Source organism: Macrobrachium nipponense, chromosome 1 (genome assembly GCF_015104395.2).
Source record: "Macrobrachium nipponense isolate FS-2020 chromosome 1, ASM1510439v2, whole genome shotgun sequence".
Taxonomy (NCBI): domain Eukaryota; kingdom Metazoa; phylum Arthropoda; class Malacostraca; order Decapoda; family Palaemonidae; genus Macrobrachium; species Macrobrachium nipponense.
The window spans coordinates 148,508,519-148,533,189 of NC_087200.1; the positions used below are offsets into that span (position 1 = coordinate 148,508,519).

Genomic DNA, 24,671 nt, shown 5'->3' on the forward strand with positions numbered 1-24,671 from the left:
ATGAGCAAATATATTTTTAGAAATTTCTCTTAAATTTACTCTGTATGAAATACTTTTTTTGTTGTCTTTTAACTTGGCCTTCATAATTAAACTATCTACTTCCTAAATTAATTTTCTTGAGCCAATTCTATCTCCTGACATGGATGTAACTTTGATATAGTTTGTGTGCGCAATGTTCATAATAAACCTGCTTTGCCTGTGTAATTGCATTTGTCTTTTTCTTCTAGAACTCACACACTGTTGGTTCTGAATCACCAGTAAAGGCACTGATCTACAGGGATGCATGCCCTCCCATGAGAAAGTTGTATTTCTTTGTAATGTGTCGGGGGGGGGGGGGGGGGGGGGGGGGGAGCTGCTGACCACAGGATAGAAGAGTAAACCAAGCAAATTGCATCCTTTATAATAGCAAATAGCTGCCTTATGGACTGCATTATGCCCAGCCTGAAGTAAGTCTGACTGATGGGTATGTATAAAAAAATCAAATGATTTAATAAAGAATTCTGCTGCATATTTTTATAGGTAATTATACTTTATAACAATTTCCTAATGGCATTCATCAATATGAAGAGTATACATACTAAATATCTGAGAGAGAAATACACATAAAAAGACAAATAAAACTAATGAAAACACTAAAAAACTAGAAGCATCATAAACAACCACTTCACATGCACATACCTGAAGTATTTCCACCCATCACATAAATATCTGCTAAGTGTGATAAAAATGTGCTGTCAAGTCTTATGGCAAGTGCTATGTTGGTAAGAGGTCCAAGTGCTATTAATATCACTTTACCTGTCACAAAGACAGACAATGTTTAGAAAATTAACACATGTTCTATTATTTATTAATGAATAATGTAAGTGTCCTAAAATATATGCAGATTTTCAATCAAAACTCATATAGCATAATATATGAATAATTATCACATCGAACCGTGATCCATTTATATATCAATTCAAGCTACAAATGTCCTTTAATATCTAAATTCACTTTACCTCCCAAATGATATATTTTCATTTATGTACCGAAGGGGAATTTTTTTTTTTTTTTTTAATTGATAATAATTTCGTCCCCCCATGGGATCGAACCACCGTCCAAGTGGACGGGGACGAAATCAGGACAGTCAGTGACGCTATCCAATCAGCCAACAGAGGACGCTATAAGTTCTTATCGATTCTGACCTTACAAAATCACCCTCGATCTGGGTGCTTTCGTAATTAGAATCGATATGGAACCCCGTCTACCATGTTGGCCAATTCGAGCGTTTGACAGCACGTAGCCTTTTGTTATGAATAATTATCACATCGAACCGTGATCCATTTATATATCAATTCAAGCTACAAATGTCCTTTAATATCTAAATTCACTTTACCTCCCAAATGATATATTTTCATATATGTACCGAAGGGAATTTTTTTAATTGAGATAATAATTTTCGTCCCCCCATGGATCGAACACCGTCCAAGTATATGGACGGGCGGGAAGGAACGAAATCAGGACAGTCAGTGACGCTATTCAATCAGCCAACAGAGACGCTATAAGTTCATATCGATTCTGACCTTACAAATCACCCTCGATCTGGGTGCTTTCGTAATTAGAATCGATATGGAACCCCCGTCTACCATGTTGGCCAATTCGAGGCGTTTGACAGCACGTAGCCATTTTGTTGTGAATAATTTATACACATCGAACCGTGATCCATTTATATATCAATTCCAAGCTACAAAATATCCTTTAATATCTAAATTCACTTTACCTCCCAAATGATATATTTTCATATATGTACCGAAGGGGAATTTTTTTAATTGATAATAATTTCGTCCCCCCATGGGATCGAACCACCGTCCAAGTGGACGGGGACGAAATCAGGACAGTCAGTGACGCTATCCAATCAGCCAACAGAGACGCTATAAGTTCATATCGATTCTGACCTTACAAATCACCCTCGATCTGGGTGCTTTCGTAATTAGAATCGATATGGAACCCCGTCTACCATGTTGGCCAATTCGAGCGTTTGACAGCACGTAGCCTTTTGTTATGAATAATTATCACATCGAACCGTGATCCATTTATATATCAATTCAAGCTACAAATGTCCTTTAATATCTAAATTCACTTTACCTCCCAAATGATATATTTTCATATATGTACCGAAGGGTTCCATATCGATTCTAATTACGAAAGCACCCAGATCGAGGGTGATTTGTAAGGTCAGAATCGATATGAACTTATAGCGTCTCTGTTGGCTGATTGGATAGCGTCACTGACTGTCCTGATGTCGTCCCCGTCCACTTGGACGGTGGTTCGATCCCATGGGGGGACGAAATTATTATCAATTAAAAAAATTCCCCTTCGGTATATATGAAAATATATCATTTGGGAGGTAAAGTGAATTTAGATATTAAAGGACATTGTAGCTTGAATTGATATATAAATGGATCACGGTTCGATGTGATAATTATTCATAACAAAAGGCTACGTGCTGTCAAACGCTCGAATTGGCCAACATGGTAGACGGGGTTCCATATCGATTCTAATTACGAAAGCACCCAGATCGAGGGTGATTTGTAAGGTCAGAATCGATATGAACTTATAGCGTCTCTGTTGGCTGATTGGATAGCGTCACTGACTGTCCTGATTTCGTCCCCGTCCACTTGGACGGTGGTTCGATCCCATGGGGGGACGAAATTATTATCAATTAAAAAAATTCCCGCCCCTTTTCGTACATATATGAAAAATATATCATTTGGGAGGTAAAAGTGAATTAGATATTAAAGGACATTTGTAGCTTGAATTGATATATAAATGGATCACGGTTTGATGTGATAATCATTCATAACAAAAGGCTACGTGCTGTCAAACGCTCGAATTGGGCCAACAATGGTAGACGGGGTTCCATATCGATTCCTAATTACGAAAAAGCACCCCAGATCGAGGTGATTTGTAAGGTCAGAATCGATATGAACTTTTATAGCGTCTCTGTTGGCTGATTGGGATAGCGTCACTGGAACTGTCCTGATTTCGTCCGTCCACTTGGACGGTGGTTCGATCCCATGGGGGGCGAAATTATTATCAATTAAAAAAATTCCCCTTTGGTACATATATGGAAAATATATCATTTGGAGGTAAAGTGAATTTAAAGAATTAAAGGACCAGTTTGTAGCTTTGAATGAATAATAAATAAATGGATCAACGGTTGCGATGTGATAATTATTCATAACAAAAAGGCTACGTGCTGTTCAAACGCTCGAATTGGCCAACATGGTAAGACGGGGTTCCATATCGATTTCTAAATTAACGGGAAAGCACCCAGATTCCGAGGGTGATTTGTAAGGTCAGAAAACGATATGAACTTTATAAGCGTCTCTGTTTTGGCTGATTGACGGATAGCGTCACTGACTGGTCCTGATTTCGTCCCCGTCCACTTGGACGGTGATTCGATCCCATGGGGGGACGAAATTATTATCAATTAAAAAAATTCCCCTTCGGTACATATATGAAAATATATCATTTGGGAGGTAAAGTGAATTTAGATATTAAAGGACATTTGTAGCTTGAATTGATAGCATAATATATGTATCTAACAATACTTAAAGAAAATTTATGAGAAAGTTAAAATAATTTCTGCATACATTTCTTAAAATACCATAAAAAGATAGCATGTACAACAGCCTACATATGTCATAAAAATGTTAGAAACTGGCAAATTACATTCAGAATTCCTATATGACAATAAAAAAAATTTCAATATAATTCAGTAATCTTTGAAAGTTATAACCAATTATAAAAAAGTTTTTTTGCATTATACCATATGAATGAAAGTAAATATTTCACAAGGCAACAGAAATTATACAAATAAATACCTGGTAAGGGAAAACTTGTAAGGTTCTATCATAGCAGAGATTTGGAAATCTTTCTAGTAAAATGATAATTTTCATGATAAAATTAATTTTGTATTTGGATACTTAGCTACTGTCACAATTAGCTTTATCTTTGCACCCTTTGGTGCGATCAGCATTTAAAAAAAGGGACAGAATATTGGTATGGCAGCCGTATCCCTGATTGCGATAAATATTGGTACGGCAGTGAATTACGCATGCGTCAATTTCAGATTTCCTGCTGTACAAATAACAGTGTGTAGTGGGGGTACGTCAGATTCTGTCAGTGGTGCCGTATTGCACTATTGACTTGCCGTAGGTACGGTAGTTTGCTAATCATGCAGCAGATGCCGTGCACTGTTGCTAAGAGCTATAGGTAAGGCACTACAAGGTCAGCGACTGTAATAATAATAGTCGAACTGAACTTTTTCGCTGAACATGTTCAATTCAAAATCTCAAAGTGAAGCACCATACTGTCATCACCAAAGCACCAAAACATTTTGACAGTAAATGAAAATATAAAAAAATCACAATAATACTTTAACATACTTAGAGTTTGACTATATACATGAGACATAAAACTAAACTAATCTATCTGTCTATCTGTACTTCATAATCTTCTTTGAATCTCCTCTGAACCGTGTAATAATACATCAGTTTTTGTCGAAAAACAGATGTTTTCAGGTTTCAGCGAACTGAAAAAAGCAACAGATGTCTACAAACAGTCAAACTTCCAGAAATTGTATATCTGTAGGTCACAAACAACAAATCGGCCCTGAAAAGAGCTCCAAAGAGGAGATTCAAAGAAGACTTGAAGTAGACAGAAATCGTGCTCTGCTGTATTCATGGTAGTAAGAAAAACTACCAAAGTCGATCCTCTGGTAAACGGCCTAATCAATCGTAAGTAATCATCCAAATCGGGTCTACATTAACCGCATGTTTCCCATATTGGACGCGCTACTGACTGCTGCACTACCCTACTAGCTAAGCTTCAAATCTTCTTTGAATCTCCTCTTCGGAGCTCTTTTCAGGGCCAATTCAATCTTTGTGATCTACGGATGTACAATTTCTGGAAGTTTGACTCTTCATAGATGTCTATTGACTTTTTCAGCTTGTTGAAACCTGAAAACATCAGTTTTTCAGCGAAAACTGGTGTATTATGACACAGTTCATGTTGCTAGGTCGTCACTTACTTGCTGTCACTGATATGCCTGAGGCGGTAACAAGGGTTTGTGCATGCGGAATTCACAGCCGTACCAATATCTATCGCAATCAGGGATACGGATGCCGTACCAATATCCAGTTCATAAAAAAAAATTATAATTTCCTTGCCTAACATTCTAGGACTCTTTGTATTCACCTGTTTCCCACCAACTGGAGCTGGAATGTTTACCTTTTCTTATATTTCTTCATGACCATCATTATTTAGAATGAAACTTACCTACTGTTAAAGTTAGCTTACTACCACATTGACTGAGGATGGTGGGTTAGTGCCATAGATATAGAGGGGAGAGACTGGACAGACAATTGACAATTGCATGCAAGTAAGGCGCCATTGGTATGCGATGATTCTGAGAAACGGCAGCAACTGCAGTGACCAGCAGCAACAAAGCCACTTCTGGCACCAGTGCTGGTCCATCAATTGTGTTCCATACACAAACAGGATCACGCAAGCACAGGAGATCATATTTCACAAGAAAGTGATATTTTTTCTGTCATGAAAATCTTTATAACTGAGCTGAAACAACCTCAAGTAAACAGGTGTTAGATCACAGTCAACTTGCAGTCAACTACGCACCTGCTTTTCGAGCTAATAAAATAATGTACTGTGTTGTACTAAACTTTTTATTAAAGCCTATTAGACATTAAATTCATGTAGCCTAATAAATAAGCATGTAGGGTTACTGTCAGTTCTTATAACCATGGTTAAGTCTGAATTTTCCCTATTACTAGTACTACAATGTACATAGCATCATGAGGCATAGCCCTGGGCCTTGCTGCAGTTGTAAGTGTTAATGAAGTATTATATAGCCCTGGACCTTGCTGCAGTTGTAAGTGTTAATGAAGTATTATAATGTTATTTACAATGATATCAATAAGTTCTCAAACCACCTTGCAAGCAGAGGGCTTGGCTAAATTTGATCTGCCAGACCAATTTGCCTTTCGGGCCAAGGTTCAGATTGAGTGGTGGCATGAGGTAGGCCTAAAATGTAAAGGACCTCAGGTTTATATAGTTTGGAAAAATACAATTTTACTTTTTTAAAATTGAGATTTGTTCCTACACGATATACACACCCTTGGTCCTTTACTTTGGGAAGACTCACTAGTTAGAGGATGGAATCTGAATGAGTCTCCTGAAGTGACTGGAGTTCTGCACAACTGGGCTACTCCTGCAGTTGGTTTGCACGAGGAAGGTGTGTTGGATAAGCCTGCATCTTCTTTTCGTCGTCGGTCTCCATTGCAAGAGCAGGCGGAAGGGGAGACAAGTTTTTGTCCTCCTTTACCAAGGTTGTTGATCTCACTCGTGGGTTCAACAATCTGGAGAGTAGGACGCAAGCTCGGTCGTCTTTCACTCTTACTTGCTTGGAAGCCTTGCTGGGGGTTACAGAAGATCCTAAGTCGTCGTTTCAGCTTCCTTTATCGGGTCATGTCTAGTCAGTCTTGCAAAAGGTGAACGCCTCTGTGTCAGACTGAGACAGATCTCTTCGGTCAAGGGGTTCTTCCAAGTTGCTTCCTCCACCACTCACAAGGCAGAGGAAGTATTACGCTAAGAACTCTGTCTGCTTGTTGCCTCGAAATCTTAACCCAGATACTATATGTCTAAAGCCAGGGTTAACTTTGGAGCAGGTGAGGTCGGTGGTGCAGTCCTTGTCACCACAGGATGCCTCGGCAATTGAGTCTATGGCTGCCTCCATGTTCCAGACAGTGTCGTGGTTAGACTTGTGGTCAACGGCCATTGCCTGGATTGCGTCTGACAGGTCTGCAGAAAGGTTGGTGAGTGCATCTTCTCTTGCCAGTTTGTTACAGTCTGGAGGCAAGGAGTTTCCTTATCTTGCACATCTTAGTGTCAATTTGTGGGCTAATCTTCTTCTGATCAGAAGAGATGCAGCGGTGTCCAGGATGGCAAGATCGGTTGACCCTGAGTCCTTGTTGGTGCTCAGGAATAGGGATCTGTTGGATTCTAAGTTCCTGTTTCCTCGGACTGAGCTGGAGGACACAATAGACTGTGGGGAGCTGACACAAAGGACAGGTTTGTGCACCAGGCTGTGTCCAAGTCGGAGTCTCGTTCCCGGAGACATCCCCCCCTTCTCCTCCTCCTGTTCAGCAGCAAATGCAGAGATCGTCACCTAGTAAGCCGTCTTGAAGTTCGGTTTCGGCTGGGCCCTCTCATTTGTCGTCTCAGCCTAAGTCGGACAACCAACGTCCCTTTCGGCCCCGCTCTTACAGGTCAAGGAGGGGCTCTTGGGGTAGAAATAAGGGGTCATCGATAGGTTGGGTGCCTCTCCCTCTCCTTTGCCACGGGTGGGGGGGTGCCTGGCAGGCCAGTCAGCCAAGTGGCAGAGTTATGGGGCAGAGAAGTAGGTAGTAGATGTCCTTCAGGTGGGGTATCTACTACTCTTCAACATAACACCCGCTCTCCCAGATTCTCCCAAGTTCTTAGCTCTATAGAAAAAAGCGCAGAAAATGCTGGACAAGGGCGCAATAAAGGAAGTGGTGTGTCCGTCTCCGGGGTTTTACATTTACAACATCTTGGTGCCACAGGTGTCAGGGGGTTGGAGGCCTGTGATCGACCTATCCACCTTGAATCATTTCGTCAGGAAGACGAGGTTCAAGATAGACCCCGCGATCAGTGTTGGCAACTGTGAGGGAAAACAACTTCATGCGTTGATAGATCTAAGGGACGCGTACTTCCAAATCCCTATTCATCCATCGTCCAGAAGTTCCTTCGCTTCTCTTTCGGAGACAAGGTGTTCGAGTTCAAAGTCCTGTGCTTCAGATTGAACACGTCCCCTCGGGTGTTCACAAGGGTCTTCTCTCTCGTCTCGACTTGGGCTCATGCTCAAATGATCCGTTTGCTGAGGTACCTTGATGACTGGTTGGTCTTAGCAAGTTCCAAAGAGAAGCTGCTGCAGGACAAAGATCACCTGCTTTGGTTTTGTCTGGAACTCGGCATCTTGGTGAACCTTGAGAAATCGAATCTCCTACCCAGTCAAAGGAATCTTTATCTGGCATGGTCATCGATACAGCAGCATCGAGGGTTATGCTGTCGGATCAGAGGTTGGAGAAGTTGTGAGTAGTGGTGCGCAACTTCCTGTCACAGCCAGATCAGTCAGCTCATCAGTGGCAGGTTCTTCTGGGGATTTTATCTTCTCTGGAGAAGCTGGTCCCTCATGGGTGACTTCATCTTTGGTCACTGCAATGGAGACTAAGGGACTTCTGGTCATCGGCGGGGGACTCACCCCTGATAAGGGTTCCTCTGTCCCTAGAAGTGAGAGAAGATCTTCGTTGGTGGTTGGACAATCAGAATCTCTTGAAGGGTGTTCCTCTGCATTCTCTGCTGCTGGACTTCCTTCTGTTTTCAGATGCCTCCCTCGCAGGTTGGGGTTGTTCATTTAGGTGGCCTCATTACTTCGGGTGTTTGGAGTTTGGAGGACAGACGGCAACATATCAACGTCTTGGAGTTAACGGCAACCTTTCTGCAGTCTGAAGGAATTTCAGGAGAAAGTAGAGAGACATTCTGTAGTTCTCATGTCGGACAACACCACAGTGGTCACTTATGTGAACAAGCAGGGGGACTGGTTTCGCGTCAACTCCACGCTTTGACAGTCAAGATTCACCTGTGGGCAGTCAGCAATTCCCTGCTTTCATTTTTGCACCATACCTCCAGTGGCTTAGGCAGCTGGGATTTATTTGCCCCACGATCTACTGGAGTTCTTACATACTTATAGTTTGAATTATTATTTGAAGTCATTGACCTTGTTAAAAAAAGGATTTTGACGAAGGAAAAATCTATTTCTGGGCAAGGACCTGTGTCGCCCAGTGAAATGCTTCCTTTAGTGTTCATTTCTAAGGTAAAATATTGCTATAATTACCAGAGAAAAACTAAAATAGTAATGCCAGAGTAAAACTGGCTCGCTCACCTTTAATAAAGGGTTTGGTATGGTATCTGGGCCGAGTGGAAACCACTACCAGAGGTCCCTTGCCATTTAGATTCTCCCTTCCTCAATATCCCTCGTCTACAGAGGAGCCGATCAAAGGCCCCGCTACCCGCTACTACTACAACTAGCGTCTTTGTTTTCATTCCTGTAGATAGTAACCAAGCTGGGCCAAATAGGGAGTGGAAGAAAAGTGGGGTGGGATTTCACTGGGCGACACAGGTCCTTGCCCAGAAATAGATTTTACCTTCATCAAAACCCCTTTTCTGGGCTCAGCCTGTGTCGCTCAGTGAAATAGTGCCAGAGAATTGGCCCCACCAGCTTGGAAGAAAAGTGTAGATAATCAATAATTACAGGTAAATACTATAATGTAGGTCATTAATTATTACAATAAACAATAAAATACAAGTAATTGATAGTTTCAATGACCCTTAAAACTAACTTATCTACACAGACGGGTTAGATAACCCACAATGGTTCAAATAACACACACCAATTAACAAAATTACCACAAGGGAAAATAGACCCTGATACAACTACATACAATACAAATCACCAATATATACAGAAAGTGCCATCCAAGGTAAAGTATGAACCCGGAAACGACCGAGCTACGGCAAGAATGCTAGCGAGGCAGGTAGGAGAGAGAGAGATGTAAGAGAGACATAGGCTATATAACTACTTATTACTAATTATGCAGTGTCAGGGGAAACTGTGTTTCCGGCTGCCACTGCTGGAAATTTAAGGGCCTCTAAAGACTTCAATTAGTGGTGCTTAAACACTGTCGGAGATTTCCAGCCTGTGTACTTCTTAAGATCGTAAAAATTCTATGTTGAAAATAGTTAATGGAGGTGGCTACTGCCCTAACATCATGTGCCCTTGGAAAAGATTCTGGGTTAGCTTGTTTTATGAAATACAAAATTTGTTGTCTAATCCCTTTTAGGAAAATAGTGCCACCTTTTTCCCTAATGAACAAGGGGCCTGAAGATATCAGGGCAGTCCTGCTTAAATATGCTCTTAGGGAATTAACTGGACATAGAGATGGGTCCTGGGGAAGTGGGACAATCTTCCATGGAGCCCATCTATCTTGTGGGTCCTCATTTTTAGCTAGAAATTGATGATCTGATGAGAGTTGTAGTTCTCCTGTAGGGAGAAATTCGATATGATCTGATTCCCTAAATAGGGCCGACAGTTCAGAAATTCTGGCACCCGAGGCTAAACTTATTAGGAATAACGTTTTCCTTAAGAGGGTTGTATAATTACATGAGTCATTATTAGTGTCAGAAGCCAATTTAAGGACATCGTTTAAAAACCATGAGACCGTCCTGGGTCTCTCAGTTGGTCTAAGTCTTGCACAAGCTCTTGGAATGGATGAAAAGTACGAATCTGTTAGATCTATATTGAAACCAAATTGGAAGATCTTCTTGAGTGCTGATTTGGTAATAGTAATTGTACTAGCAGCTAAACCTTTTTCGAACAAGGTTCTGAAAAAGGTTATGGCCAGATTCGTGGACATGGTTTGTGCATTTGAGTCCTTTAAAAATATAGCTAGTTTCTTAACTGCTGAGTCATATTGACGCAAGGTCGATTCCCATTTGTCAGATTCTCAGAACAGGATGTTCTGAGGATCGATGTTGGCATCTTTCTGAGCTGTGAAATTCATGAACTCCATAAAGTTAGGGCTTTCTGAATTCCTGAGGAAGCGGACACAGTCCGCGTTTGAACCAACTGCGTCAGTTTGGGATTGGAAATCTGTTGAGGCCGGAGTCCTAATTCCAATAATAGAGGGAACCAATTGCTCTTGGGCCAATTGGGGGCTACTAGTGCAATGTGACCCATGAACGTCCTGAGCTTGTTCAGGACTTTCAATAGATTCACTGGAGGAAAAAGGTAAATTCTCTTCCATACATTCCAATCTATAGCCATCGCGTCGGCAGCGTAAGCCAGAGGGTCCAGGTTGGGAGCCACATAACAAGGAAGTCTGTGGTTCGACTCTGTGGCAAAGAAATCCACCTGAAGTCCTGGTACCTGTTGACAGATCCATCTGAATGACTCCTTGTCCAATGTCCACTCCGATTCTAGCGGGACGGATCGTGATAGGGCGTCCGCCACCACATTCCTCAGTCCTGCTAGGTGAGTGGCTGACAGGTGCCATTTGTTCTTGTCTGCTAAGGCAAATATGGCTATCATGACATGGTTCACCTGGCTCGATTTGGAGCCACCCCTGTTTATGCAGTGTACTACTACCGCACTGTCCAATACCAACTTGATATGAGACTTCTTGGCTGGTCGTAGCCTTTTCAGGGTAAGAAACACTGCCATAGCTTCCAGTACATTGATATGTAGCTGGTGGAATGTTAGAGACCAGGTTCCCTGTACCTTTTTGTACTGTGAGTAACTGCCCCAGCCGCTTAGTGAGGCATCTGTGTGGACCACTAGGACCGGGGGAGGAAATTGCAAGGGTATTGTCTTTGACAGATCCTTGATTTCCGTCCAAGGGCGGAGCCTCTTGCGTAAGATCGCCGGAATGGGAGCCAACTTGTCCCGCGATCTTCGGTTTGCTTTCGAGCGCCAAACCCGGTTTATATCCTTTAGTTTGGCTTTCAATAGAACGTCCGTCACTGATGCAAATTGGAGTGAACCTAGGATTCTTTCCTGGTTCCTCTGGGACGTCTGTTTGTTTTTGAGAAATTGCCTTGTGGCCTTGGCTATTTCTCTTCTCTTTAACGATAGTAGGCATCTGTAAGATCTATAGAGGTGGTGACGGCCCCACGGGAAGGTAAGGTCCGCACCTGTGAAACGGTCAGCATTCGAAACTTGTCGCAATGAATGAATGAGTTCAGATGGGACAAGTCTAGAATTATTCTTAATTTGTTTGAGTCTTTCTTTGGCACGCTGAACAAGCGCCCTTGAAACTTTAAGTTTCTGACTCTTGATACTAACCTCTTTTGAAGAAGTTCTTGGGTATGCTCTACCAATTCCGCGGTTGGTTTTTGGTAAAAGGTGTTGGATAGAGGAGGAACTTAAAGCCAACTCCACCCCAGACCTTTGGTCACAACGCTCTGTGCCCCAGTTGCTGAACCCCCACCGATGTCAGTAGAGGTACAGCCTCCCTCCTACCTGGGGATTCTCACTGTTTTTCTGATGGACGGCAACCTCGTGCTCCCCGGAAGCCTTTGCCCCGGTTGGTGGCTCTTCCGGTGCCCCGGTGACGGGAGGGACCCCTAGCTCGGCTGCCTCTAGTGAACCTATTGAATGCTTGAAATGACTGTGATTCATAGGTCGCATTAAAGGCCGGAGAAACTGCAAAGGAGGTTGAAGCCTGAGATTGTGTTGGGTTAAAAGCACAAACTGTTGTTGCGGCTGTGCTTTGGATGTCAACGGTTGCAGTACTTGGGGTACCAGAACCGCCAGCATCAAAGTCTGTTGGGGAGCCTGGAAGGGCTGGAACTTCCTCGGTCTCTTCTTTGATTTGGGATTTGATCCAGTGGACTCGGGTTTGCATTTGGACACGAGTCTCCATCGAATCTTCAGGCTCTGGTTAACCCTAGACGCTTCGAACAGAACCTCGTTCACAGCGGAGGCGGGGAGGAGGTCAGTGCCTCATATGGATGAGGCAATCAGCTTGTTCGGTTCATGGCGGATAGTGGCTTCCAGCAGAACATGCTTCCGACAGTTACGCCGAGCTACCATGAAATCATACAAGTCACATTGCATTGTATGCAGTAGTGTCTTGGCCATGATTTTAAATAGCGTCTCTTGTCCGTAGATAAGAGACGCCATCTCAGTCACCGTCAGCGAACTGAGGGACCTGCTGAGCCTCATCCTAGCGTCGTATTCAGCTTGAATCAGGGCTTCTGATAGTCTAGGCAACCACTCGCTGAACAGTGTGTTACCACAGTCCGGCTTGAGTTTGCCCACTGAAAAGGTGGCAGGAGCATCCGAGTAGTACTCAGCTGATCCGAGGAGCAGAAGGGAAGTCGGATCCGTCTCCCGGAGCTGAGGCATAGGCTCGTTTTTCAGGACTGCCTGGACTGTTGCCTCTGTCACTTTGGAGATGAATGGCAATGGAGTGTCCTCGTTTACAGTGAAAATTGTAAACGGGCTCTTGAATGCAGTAACTTTTGTTTTTATGCATTCCCATTCATCTAGGTTCCAGCGCCAAGCTTGTTGGGCTTGGTCCCGGGGGAGGATTACTGTTTCCTTCGGGACTTTATCCTCCCTGCTCATGGAGGCATCCGTTAAATGGACATAGCCAAAGAAAGGGGCCGGAGTCCCTCAGGATAGAACTCGAAGTCCTCTAGCCTTAGAGTTCCACAACCCTCAATAGTCAGCATACCCTCTGCGAACGGAGCATGTGCTGCTACCCTTCATGGGTTGTTTGGTTTAAATGGAGGGAGATTGGACGAGTCCGGCATCAGCAATGCATGAGTTGCCTGGCCGGACTGTGCTTGTCCTGCTGCCATACTATCTCGGAGACCAGACATCATGTTCTCCTGGGCTACTATCCTCTCCGACAAGGATTGGATAGTTTGTCCTGATGCTTCCAGTGTAGTTGACAGCTGGGTCAACATTTCCTGGAACTTGGACTGGACCAAGTCCCCAACCAAGTTGCCCATCCGCTGCATGATGCAATCCGAAAAAGCATCAGGGTCAAAGGAGGAAGGCTGAGTCTTCTCCTTAGGAACCTTGGTCCTCAACCCCTTTGGTGGGGGAGTGACCTTTGGCTTGACTGCCCCGGAGTTATGAGCCGGCGGCATAGTGACAAGCTTGGTTCCTGACCTCTTCAACAGGGACTTTTGCTTAGACTTGAAGTCCATTTTGCTTTTAACTTTAGGGACCGCCAATGAAGACTTCGGTCTGACCGACTGAAGTTTGTCGGCGAACCCCTGGAAGGAAGTAGAAGTGGAAGGAGAAGAAGCCAAAGATGGACTAAAGGACAATCCTTGAGCCCCTACCAAACCTGCCTCGCTACCATTCTTACCATTGCCCATGTCGTCTATAGCCATGGGCTCGCGGTCCAGGTCGAGGGCTGCCACGTTCCCCACGACTTCTTCTGCGATGCCTTCCTCCATAGGGAGTGCGACTGCTTCCTGAATCCTGGCGATCAGAGGAGCGGCCACTTCAGGATCCACCACAGATCCCTTCTTCACCCCTGGAAAGATAAGGGTGGCCATGTTCTGGGACAGGATGTAGGGTTGACCCTTGGCGGAGTTCCGTCCAAACCCGCCAACCCATGCCTTCAGGGTGGATAAAGCAGCTTCCCGGACTACCTGCGCTCCCTGTAAGAAGGGTTTTTATTAATACTTAGCACTAGAGTAAGACTTGACCTAGTATCAAAGTGTATATTAAAGTATATTGATTCTCATTGTATCATTATGAAGAGGCCGGAGTGTTACATACCTCGGAGGTGGCTTCGTTAACCAAAGCGTAACAGATAATGCAGTTCTCATGGTGCCAGACCACGTAATCCTTCATGCGAACTGCACAGCCGGCATGTGCCCGGCAGACCACATGCCCACAGGGTTCCAGGAGAACGGCGTTACACCCCTCCTCCAGACAACAGGTAACCTGTAAGTCAAATGATACATGAGTATCATCAACAACCTTCCAGAGTAGGTAGGTGGTTGTGTGCAGTATACTCCGGCATCAGCATATATCATGCACGATAACATATCACCTTGTTACTACTAGCTCCGGCGTCCCGTGTATACTTATAAGAACATCCTAGGCAGATAATAGGGACTAAGAGTGACTCCACTGCAGCTCCGGCGACGCCGGAGCTATAAAATCTGACCGATTAAGTGGATTCAAGCTAACCTCCACGTGCCGGAGTGAGGGATATAACCCAAATCAGATACAGGGTGAAGAGCGAGACATAACAGGGTGGGATGGTTAAATACCTGGCAGAGTTGGGGACTCCGCTGGGTAAATAACTGGGTATAGTAAGATAATAACTTACAACGGAAGGTGGATGTTATATTATGTGTAATAAATCATGCATGCAAAATGTAATCCCATAGATAGGCCGGAGCCTTCCCATATCCAAAGAAGCATAGCTATCCTGAGGTTGGGTCCGGCTTGCGCCAGAGCCCTGAGGCCGCCGGAGCGGGGTGGGGAAGGGTGGGCTTCATAGATAGTGAGAGGGATACACTACCTAGTGGGTCGGGGTGTGTCCCACTCCCCTGCGCCTGGTGGCCAACCATGGCTCGGTCGAGCAGGGTACTCCCCCTACACCACTAGCAGGCAGGCCTGCTCACCGAGTGTACCCCCCAGTGAACCCCCTTCTCCCCCCTGGAAGACTTGGATGGGAGCGAGTCGTCACTCCACCGAAGTCGGTGAGCGAGGGGGGGGGGGAGGAACTGAGAGGGGTCGGTAGCAGGGTGGCTCGTACGCGATCGACTAGAAACACTCCCAGCCGGGTGAACAGTCACGCGGTGTGAGAGGCCAGTTGATCTAAGAAGGCCTATAGGCCAACTAGGTGCCGGCTACAAGAAAATAACACAACATAAATATCCTGTCCTAACACGGGGGAAAGGAGCGAAATAAATATGGAGCAAGAGAGAAAGAAATGGTCCTTGAGAAACTAGGTTAAGCGAAATCCAACGAAGGAAATGCTAGCCTAGAAACTCACAGCGGCTTAGCGTAAATTCCGTAACAAATGATCAAGGGGCAAACGGCCAGGGTGGCTCAAGGACGGAAAGGGCTACGAAGGAACTAGGGTCCTTTCGTAAAGCCAATCGAGTCTAAGGATCCTATCTTACTGATAAACAAGGGTTGATATGACAACCTCCATGCAAGAAAGGAAAGCGTACGCCACGACTGAAAGCATGCGGTTCGGAAGTACGCTATCCCCCGTGAACGGACTAATAAAATAAACATCAACGGCAAATGCATCTTAACCCTCTTACGCTGACTGGACGTATTTTACGTCGACATTTTTTGTCTCCCGTGTGCCGACTGGACGTATTTTACGTCGACTTACAAAAGTTTTTTTTAAAATTCGCAGAAAAATACTTATAGACCTACCAGCCTAAAACTTTTGAATCTCGTGCCTTGGGGGATGCTGGGAGTTCACGGATCAAGGTGTTGTTTTGTTTACAATCGTTACGCAGGCGCGCAAGCGCGAATTTCTTTCTTGCCGCACTAAAAAGTATCTGTGACACACCTCGGAAATTATTTCGTCACTTTGACATAATTTTTGTACCATTGTAAATTAGCCGTTACATGAAGTATTATATATGAAAATGTGCGCATTTTTATGCGAAAAACGCAATTTTAAGCTAAAACTCTTATATTTTAGTAATATTCAATCATTTACCTTAATTTTGCAACTAATTCGAAGTCTCTAGCACAATATTTCGATTTATGGTGAATTTATGAAAAAACTTTTTTCTTACGTCCGCGCGGTAACTCTTCCGAAAAAAATCATACATGCGATTGTGGTAATGTTTGCACCATTTTAAAATTAGCCGTTATATAAAGTTTTATATATGGAAATGTGCGCAATTTCATGCACAATACAACTAAAAACAACCCATGGTTGTAGTATCAGTTTTGAGATATTTTCATATAAATAATGATAATTGCCAAAATTTCAACCTTCGGTCAACTTTGACTCTACCGAAATGGTCGAAAAACGCAATTGTAAGCTAAAACGCTTATATTCTAGTAATATTCAAGCATTTAAATTCATTTTTCAACAAATTGGAAGTCTCTAGCACAATATTTCGATTTATGGTGAATTTATGAAAAAATAACATTTTCTTTATGTCCGCGCAGTAACTCTTCCAAAAGAAGAGCGATTGTGGTAATGTTTGCACCATTTTAAATTAGCCGTTACATAAGGTTTTACATATGAAAATGTGCGCAATTTCATTTAGAATACAACAAAAAATAATTGAAGGTTGTAGCTTTTCTCATTTTTGAAATATTTGCATATAAATCACAATAAATAAATACAAAAATAAACCACGTTCGGTCAACTTTTGACTCTACGAAATGGTCGAAAAACGCAATTGTAAGCTAAAAACTCTTACAGTCTAGTAATATTCAGTCATTTATCTTCATCTTGAAACAAATTCGAAGTCTCTAGCAAAATATTTAGATTTATGGTGAATTTAAAAAAAATTTTCCTTCCCTCCGCGCCCGGATTCTCCGCCACAAATCTCCGAAATCCGTACGTCCCATTCTCGGAATATTTGCTCCGTTTCATATTAGGCATTTCATAGAGTTTTATATATGAAAATGTGCGCAATTTCATGTATAATAAAACAAAAAATATTTGAAGGTTGTAGCTTTTCTTATTTCCGAAATAATTGCATATAAAAAATATATATATAAAAAAATTTGACATTCGGTCAACTTTAACTCGTCAGATATGGTCGGAAACTGCAATTGTAAGCTAATACTCTTACAGTATAGTAATATTCAATCATTTGTCTTCATTTTGAAAATAATTGGAAGTCTCTAGGACAATATTTAGATTTATGGTGAATTTTTGAAAAAAATATTTGTTTACGTCCGCACGTTACGAATTCATGCATTATTTTGTGATAATATTTTCTCTGTGTTGCTTTTATCGTTTTACAATGTGTTATATACCAAAATGATCGCAATTTAGTGTACATTACAACGAAAAAAAGTAACTTGTTACCTTTAACCGTTTTGCGCACAGCGCGATTTGAATACAATTATATATGAAATTTCATTTTTGCGCTATCATATATCGCATTATTTATATATGATAATGATAATTTTTTTCATTTCCGATGGTTGCATACTAAACTTCAGCCAATGACAAAAAAAGGAGCCAAAAATGAACTCTTAATCTTGAAAACTAAGCGCGCTGTGATTTTTTGAAAAAAATATTTTTTCCGCTTCCGTGGTCACTCTGAAACACCTCCGGCACACGGGAGACAATTTTTTTTTTTTACTGCTTCGGCGTAAGAGGGTTAAAATAAATTGAATAGGGTACTGCTCAAGTGCAATCAAAACCAATTAGTATGGGAGACCAATTGGTGCAAGAAAGCAGGGAATCATCACGCAGCTGACGAGCCAAGAGAAGGCGGTGCGGGAACGGCAACGCACGTGTTAAAGCTCACACATAGAACCTAAAATAACTTGGCTTAAAATGCCAAAAACTGTCTCAAAATGATCTCAAACATTAAACGCAGTACATACTTAACTTGGATGCAGAAGCTTGAGGATCCATGATGTTGAACAAAGTGGATAAATCCAGACGAAAAAACTCAGCACAAGGAAAAAACGCATGTGGTGTGAACGATGCTATCGAAAGGAATGAAAACAAAGGTGCTAGTTGTAGTAGCAGCAGGTAGCGGGGCCTTGGATCGGCTCCTCTGTAGACGAGGGATATTGAGGAAGGAAGAGTCTAAATGGCAAGGGACCTCTGGTAGTGGTTTCCACTCACCCCAGATACCATACCAACACCTTTATTAAAGGTTAGCGAGCCAGTTGTACTCTGGCATTACTATTTTATTTTTTTTTTGGTAATTATAGCAATATTTTACCTTAGAAATGAACACTGAAGGAAGCATTTCACAGAGCGACACAGGCTGAGCCCAGAAACTGAAGACTTAATTCTTCTCTGCATATTGAAAGGGGAGGTAATTCTGAATCCTCATAAAGACTGGCTACAGGAGAAGTTCTGTAGGCGCCAGTACAGATGCGGAGTCCCAGGTTATGAACAATGTCTAATTTCTCTAAATTGCTTTTAAAGGTAGAACTATATATCTGACAGGCATAATCTACCTTGCTAAGACATAGTGTGGTATATAATCTCAGCATAGTTTTCCTGTTTGCACCCCCCCAATCAAAGTGTGACACCACTTTTAAGATGTTTAACCCGTTAACGCCGATTGGACAGATTAAACGTCAATATAAATTGTCTGTTGGGTGCTGATTGGACGTATGGTACGTCGATATAAAATTTTTTTAAAATTCGCGGAAAAATAGTAATAGGCATACTAGGCGAAAAGTTTTGAATCACGCACCTTTGGGGATGCTGGGAGCTCACGGATCAAGGCGTTGTTTTGTTTACAATCGTTACCCAGGCGCGCAAGCGCGAATTTCTTTCTTCTCGCACTAAAAAGTATCAGCGACACATCTCAAATTATTTCGTCACTTTGACATAACTTTTGCACCATTTTATATTAGCCGTTACATGGAGTATTATATATAAAAATGTGCGCAATTTCATGTAGAATACAACAAAAACTCATGGTTGCTATTAATGGCTATTGCAAATAGGGCGACACTCAATACGGCCCCTTGCAGAACACCTTCCTGCAGATACAGAGATGAAATAGCTGATCCAACCCAAATTTTCAGATATGGGTTTGTCAAAAAATCCGGTATAAATAAAAACATGTTACCTCCTATATCCCAGGCAGCTAACTGCTTTAGGATACCAGCCCTCCAAGTAGTGTCATAAGCTTTTTCCAGATCGAAGAAAAGGCCAACAACTTGGTTCTGGATAGCAAAAGTGTTCTGGATTTTCCCAGATAGATTAGCAATGCATATAAAGTACAACGATTTTTCCTAGAGCTAAAATGCCTATTGGATAGGAGGTTCTTTGATTCTAGATACCAGACCAAAATGAAATTTTCATTAATAAAATGAAGTTTTATTGTATACTTACCGAACAATCATACAGCCATGATTTCCACGAGCGGCAGGAGACTAAATTCAAATTTAGCGCGTAGGCGTCGCCAACACTGGTGGTGATGACGTCATCTCCCTCCACTCGCGGGACAACCAGGTACAACTGCCCAGGTGAATCCAATTCTTTCTGCCCGTCCGTCCACCTAAGGGGAGGAGGGTGGGTATAATCATAATTGTTCGGTAAGTATACAATAAAACTTCATTTTACTAATGAAAATTTAATTTTTATTGCAGTGTCTTACCGAACAATTATACAGCTGATTACACATTTATGGGAAGGTGGGATTCAGTGGACCACTAGTATTTCTAAATGGGTTACATTTATTACAATACCAGTAAACACTCGAGGTGTCTGTTGTACCTTACCTTGTAAGAGAGCTACAGCAGACTGTTACTGCCTCTGGTCGGTGCTCTTCTTACTATTGTAGAGGAATTGGAATTTGACAAAAGTTAGCCTCTACAGGAGTGGAATCCTTCCGTAGTTCTAAGCGGAGTCAAGGCTGACTGACGGAGGATAGTAACAACAAAGATTGCCCTTGCCCTGGGCTAAGACCAGCAATTCAATCATACAAAACAAGATTTGTCACAACACCAGATTTAAAAACATATATACCTAACCATTATAAAATCTGACCTAACAGACTGGTGAGTATCCCAGGTACTCAGTACCCCCAGCTTCCCTTGAACTCGACAACCTATTTCAAGGTGAAAAGTTACCATAGAGGTGACGACCCCTGTGCCGTTTCTCCCAACACCATGCCAGAAACCGCCACCGGACCTAATGTTCTACAATTCTCGAAAACCGTTTCTATCTCTTTGAGATAATGGCTCGCAAAAACCAAATTCGATCTCCAGAACGTACTCTGAAGAATCGAAGCTAAAGATAAATTCTTTCTAAATGCCAAAGAAGTTGCCACTGCTCTAACCTCGTGAGCTTTAACTCTCAGAACGGAAAGATTGTCGTTCTCGGACTGTGAGTGAGCTTCCCTGATAAGCTCTCTAATAAAGAACGATATAGCATTCTTAGAAAGAGGACAAGAGGGATTTTGAACCGAGGTCCAGAGCTTAGAAGATTGGCCTCTAACCTCCTTAGTGGCAAGGAGATACTGCTTAATTGCCCTGACTGGACATAAGAGCCTTTCTTCCTCCTCATGTCCAACCAAATCAGATAAGTTCCTAACCACAAAACTCCTCGGCCAAGGACTAGACGGATTCTCGTTTTTGGCTAGAAAGGTCAAAGATACCGAAAACACAGCATTGCCTTGAGAGAAACCGACTCTTTTGTCTAAAGCATGCATTCGCTGACACGCTTTGCAGAAGCTAGTGCAATAAGAAAAAGTCTTTCTGGGCTCAGCTCGTGTCGGCCTATGAAAGTATCCTTAATATCATTCTTTCTAGGCAAAATTAATCTAAAATTACCAGAGAAAAACAAAATTAAGAAAATGTCAGTAAAACTGACTCGCTCACTCTATAAAAGAAGTGTCGGTATGAGAATATGGGCGAGTGGGATCACTACCACGAGTCATTCACCATTTAGACCTTCCAACCTAAAATCCCCACCAGAGAGAGCTGATACGAAAGGGTGATGCGGCCGCTACTACTACTACTACTGACGCCACGGACAGCAGCGCCCCTAGCGGTCATCCTTAATCTTTAGACGAACACGTTGAGTGCATTTTTTCTCTCGTGACGTGTTTTTTCGGATTTCTACTTGTATTCATCATGGAACGTGCAGCTATCGCATCGGCTAAGTTAAGTGCCTCATAAGTAGTATTTTACTGTTTTTTAGTCTTCCAGCAGGACCAGTATTTTCCTTCTTAATAGGTTATACGGTCTCCCGTTGACTCGTGGCGGCTGCATGCCGCCTCGTGTTAAAGATTTCCCGGTCTCCCATACTGGGACATCTATATTATGGGCTTACTATATCACGTTCATCGTTTTATTACATCGTTTTCATAGCTAGGACAGCCCTTTTACCATTTCTCTTAGTTTGGTATTTAGGGCTATACTGTGTTTCTGGCCCAGCATCCTGGCTCTTGCTCTTCATCGGCTATCGCTGGCTCCGAGTAGTCAACTGTTCCTCGGAACAGATTGCCTCCTCCTGGGCTTCTTTCTCTTTTACTAAAAGTGTCTTTTCCCTCTTTTACGATGTATTATTAGTTTTATTTAGGGTGTTAGGCTAGCCTAGGTGCATGTACCATGGGTTGATACAGTCTGGTTCACGTGGCCCTTCCATGGTTGTGTTGCTATCGTGGCTTAGGCCACTTGCGGTCACGTGTTCCATAGCACCTTACCCTTCCCTTCCCTCACCCTGACCAGGTATAGGGAGGGGTCTGGGGGACTCCTTGGTTACCATGACAACCACAGTAGCCTTTTCCTCCCTCTCTCTCTGAGGAAGCCAGGAGCTCCCTCCCAGCTGGGTATAGGGCGAAACCACTTGTCTCGGTACCGGGTCACCAAGCGGTAGTTGTAGGGACGGGGAGGGGTAGGCCACCCCCCCTCTCTCTCTCTCCCGCCGCGTTACGCCGGGAACCCCCCCCCCTTTTGCTCAGTCCCACTCTACCCCTACTGTAATGAACGGAGCCTCCGTTGCAGCCGGGGCCCCTTTGGTTATAGTTCGTCTGGCTCCGCCAGCGGGCGGGGTGGTCATTACTAGTGGTCTGTTGCTTGCCTACTATATCCTCTTTTTTCCGCTACCGGAGGAGAGCTTGCTTCTTACCCGGGCACTCTTCTAGTAGACGGGAAAAAATTTATATATTTTGTTATAAATATAAGGATGTACCCTAATTTTACGGTGAATTTTATTTTATTTTTGTGTGTGTTACCATTCTCGTTCTCCGTCGTGGTTTCATGGCTCCCCACCACATGGTTGGATAATTTTCTCCTGCCTCCGGCGTAGCCTTAGACAACTCCAACCGCCTAGTTACCACACGTATTACGGCGGGGTGGGGCTCTGGTTTAATCTAACTTTCACGCTCCGGCATGCAGCGGAGCAATTGTTAGGCTGTAAGTGTGCTCCTGATACTTATGTATCTTTCCACTTACAGGCTACCAACTGTCAGGTCCTGGGGTGCAATGCGACTCTTTACGACCCCTGCGCCATGAGGAGTGTAGGACTCACGCCCAGTTGCCAACGACCCACAATGGTATGATCGTTCTGGGCACCCCAGGAAGGCCATGAACCACCCTTATGCTACGACCATTGTTAGTCCAGCTGTTGGGGGGGGGTAAGTCATAACTCTTAGACTTCTTGGTCGCATCACTAATAACACTTAGTTATAAGCTTGTTAAACCCTGTCTCCGCCGCTAGAAGCTTCATTTCGCCTTCTCTTTCAGGCTGCCGCCGTGAAGGAAGTCGCCTTAGCAACCCTGAAGGCTTGGGTGGGCGGCTTCGGGAAGAACGCCGCCAAGGGCCAGCCATACATCCTCGATAAGAAGCTGGGCGTTCAGATCTTCCCCGGCGGCAAGTCAACCGGTTTACGTTGACCCCATCTCGGCAGCCCCTCTCATAGCCTCGATACAGCAGGAGGTTGCCAGCAGGCCGAGTTCGGGTCCGCCTCCACACAGGAGCCGGTCCCAGATGTCGCGAACTTGGACCTGAACATCGAGCCTATGGCTGGTAGGGGCAGAGGATTTGTTGGTTGAGGTAGGTGTGGTCGGGCGCCCAAGGTCTTTCCTTGGGTGCTCCTGGATCTTCTTCTCCTGTCCCTTCTACTGCTTCTTTCCAAGGCTTTACGGGATCTGAGATCCCTGCCTGCTCTCCCGCTCTCTGTACCCCCAAAGGTGAAGGGACAGAGAGAACAGAAGACCCTCCACAAGACGACTTCTAAGAAGTCGTCGTCGTCTTCTTCAGCAAAGAAGTCTTCGACTTCCTACGCTGACGCGGTGAAGGCAAGCCGAGCTCTTCGTACTCTAAGAGCTCTAGAAGCAAGCTTCTAAGGAGAAAAGGCTCGCGCGCCAGCCGAGCCAACGCCTTCTCCGGCCTCCACCGCATCCACTCCGGCAACGCCGGTTGGAGTGGCGGGACCAGGCACCTTTGATCCCACCGCCTTCTCGGCAGTGGTGATGCAGCAAGTGGGAGAGATGGTTGGCTCGCAGGTCTCCGCCCTCTGGGACCAGGTTTGAACAGATGTTGCGCAGCTGTCAAACACCCTCAGTCAGTCGGGCCAATCCATCCAGGATCTCTCTAACAGAGTTAGAGAGAATGAGGACCGTGTAGCTGGGCTTTCTCAGGTTCCTCAGCCAATCTCCCCCGTAGCAGGTACTGGCATTCTACAGCTACCTCCATATGAGTCCCTACCAGCCTTCTCCATGGATAACCCATGGAGAGTGGCCGCTTATGCTCCATTCAAGGACGGCATGATCTCTGTCCCGGAGTGTGGGGAATTCGAAGAATTGAGGACTTCGAGTTTATCCTCCTGGATTGACTCAGCCTTTCATTGGGTATGCTAGGCTGACCGTGACTGCTCTCACTAGAGGAGGACAAGATTTCCCGAGGAAAACGTGCTGTATAGTAGGGAGCACGCACAGCGGGAATGGGTTCACTGCCTAGAGGATTGGGAGTGTACCAACACTAAGCTCCAGGCTTTCAAGAGTCCTTTCACTATTTTTGCGCGGAGGAGGAGGCTTCTCTTCCGTTCGCTACCAAAATAGTGGAAGCGACTCTTCAGGGCAGTCCTCAAGGATGAGCCCATGCCACAGCTGAGGGAAGCTGAGTCTACTCCGCTCTTCCCAGCCTTTGGAGAAGTTGAGAGAACTTGCCTGCCACGTTCACGATTGGTAAGCTTAAGCCAGACTGCGCAATGGACCAGTTTGGCAAGAAGCTTCCAAGGCTGCCTGATACTCTGATCCAGGCGGAGTTCGATGCTCGAACTAGATTTGGGAGGTCCCTTAACTCCCTGATCATCACAGAAATGGCAGCCCTGTCTTATGGCACAGAACCGCTATTCAA

At 43.9% G+C, this 24,671-nt stretch overlaps 1 protein-coding gene across 8 annotated transcripts in view; it reads right to left on the bottom strand.

Moving 5' to 3' along the window:
- The window catches only part of LOC135219743 (uncharacterized), a 371,373-nt gene that overhangs the window by 100,437 nt on the left and 246,265 nt on the right, over positions 1-24,671 (bottom strand). For 7 of the 8 annotated variants that reach the window (XM_064256773.1, XM_064256772.1, XM_064256770.1 and 4 more), the window contains exon 4: positions 679-795. The exons of the other annotated variant lie outside the window; for it this stretch is intronic. In XM_064256773.1, coding sequence (XP_064112843.1) covers positions 679-795 — 117 coding nt within the window. The remainder of the gene's footprint in view (positions 1-678; positions 796-24,671) is intronic. 8 annotated transcript variants of the gene reach the window in all.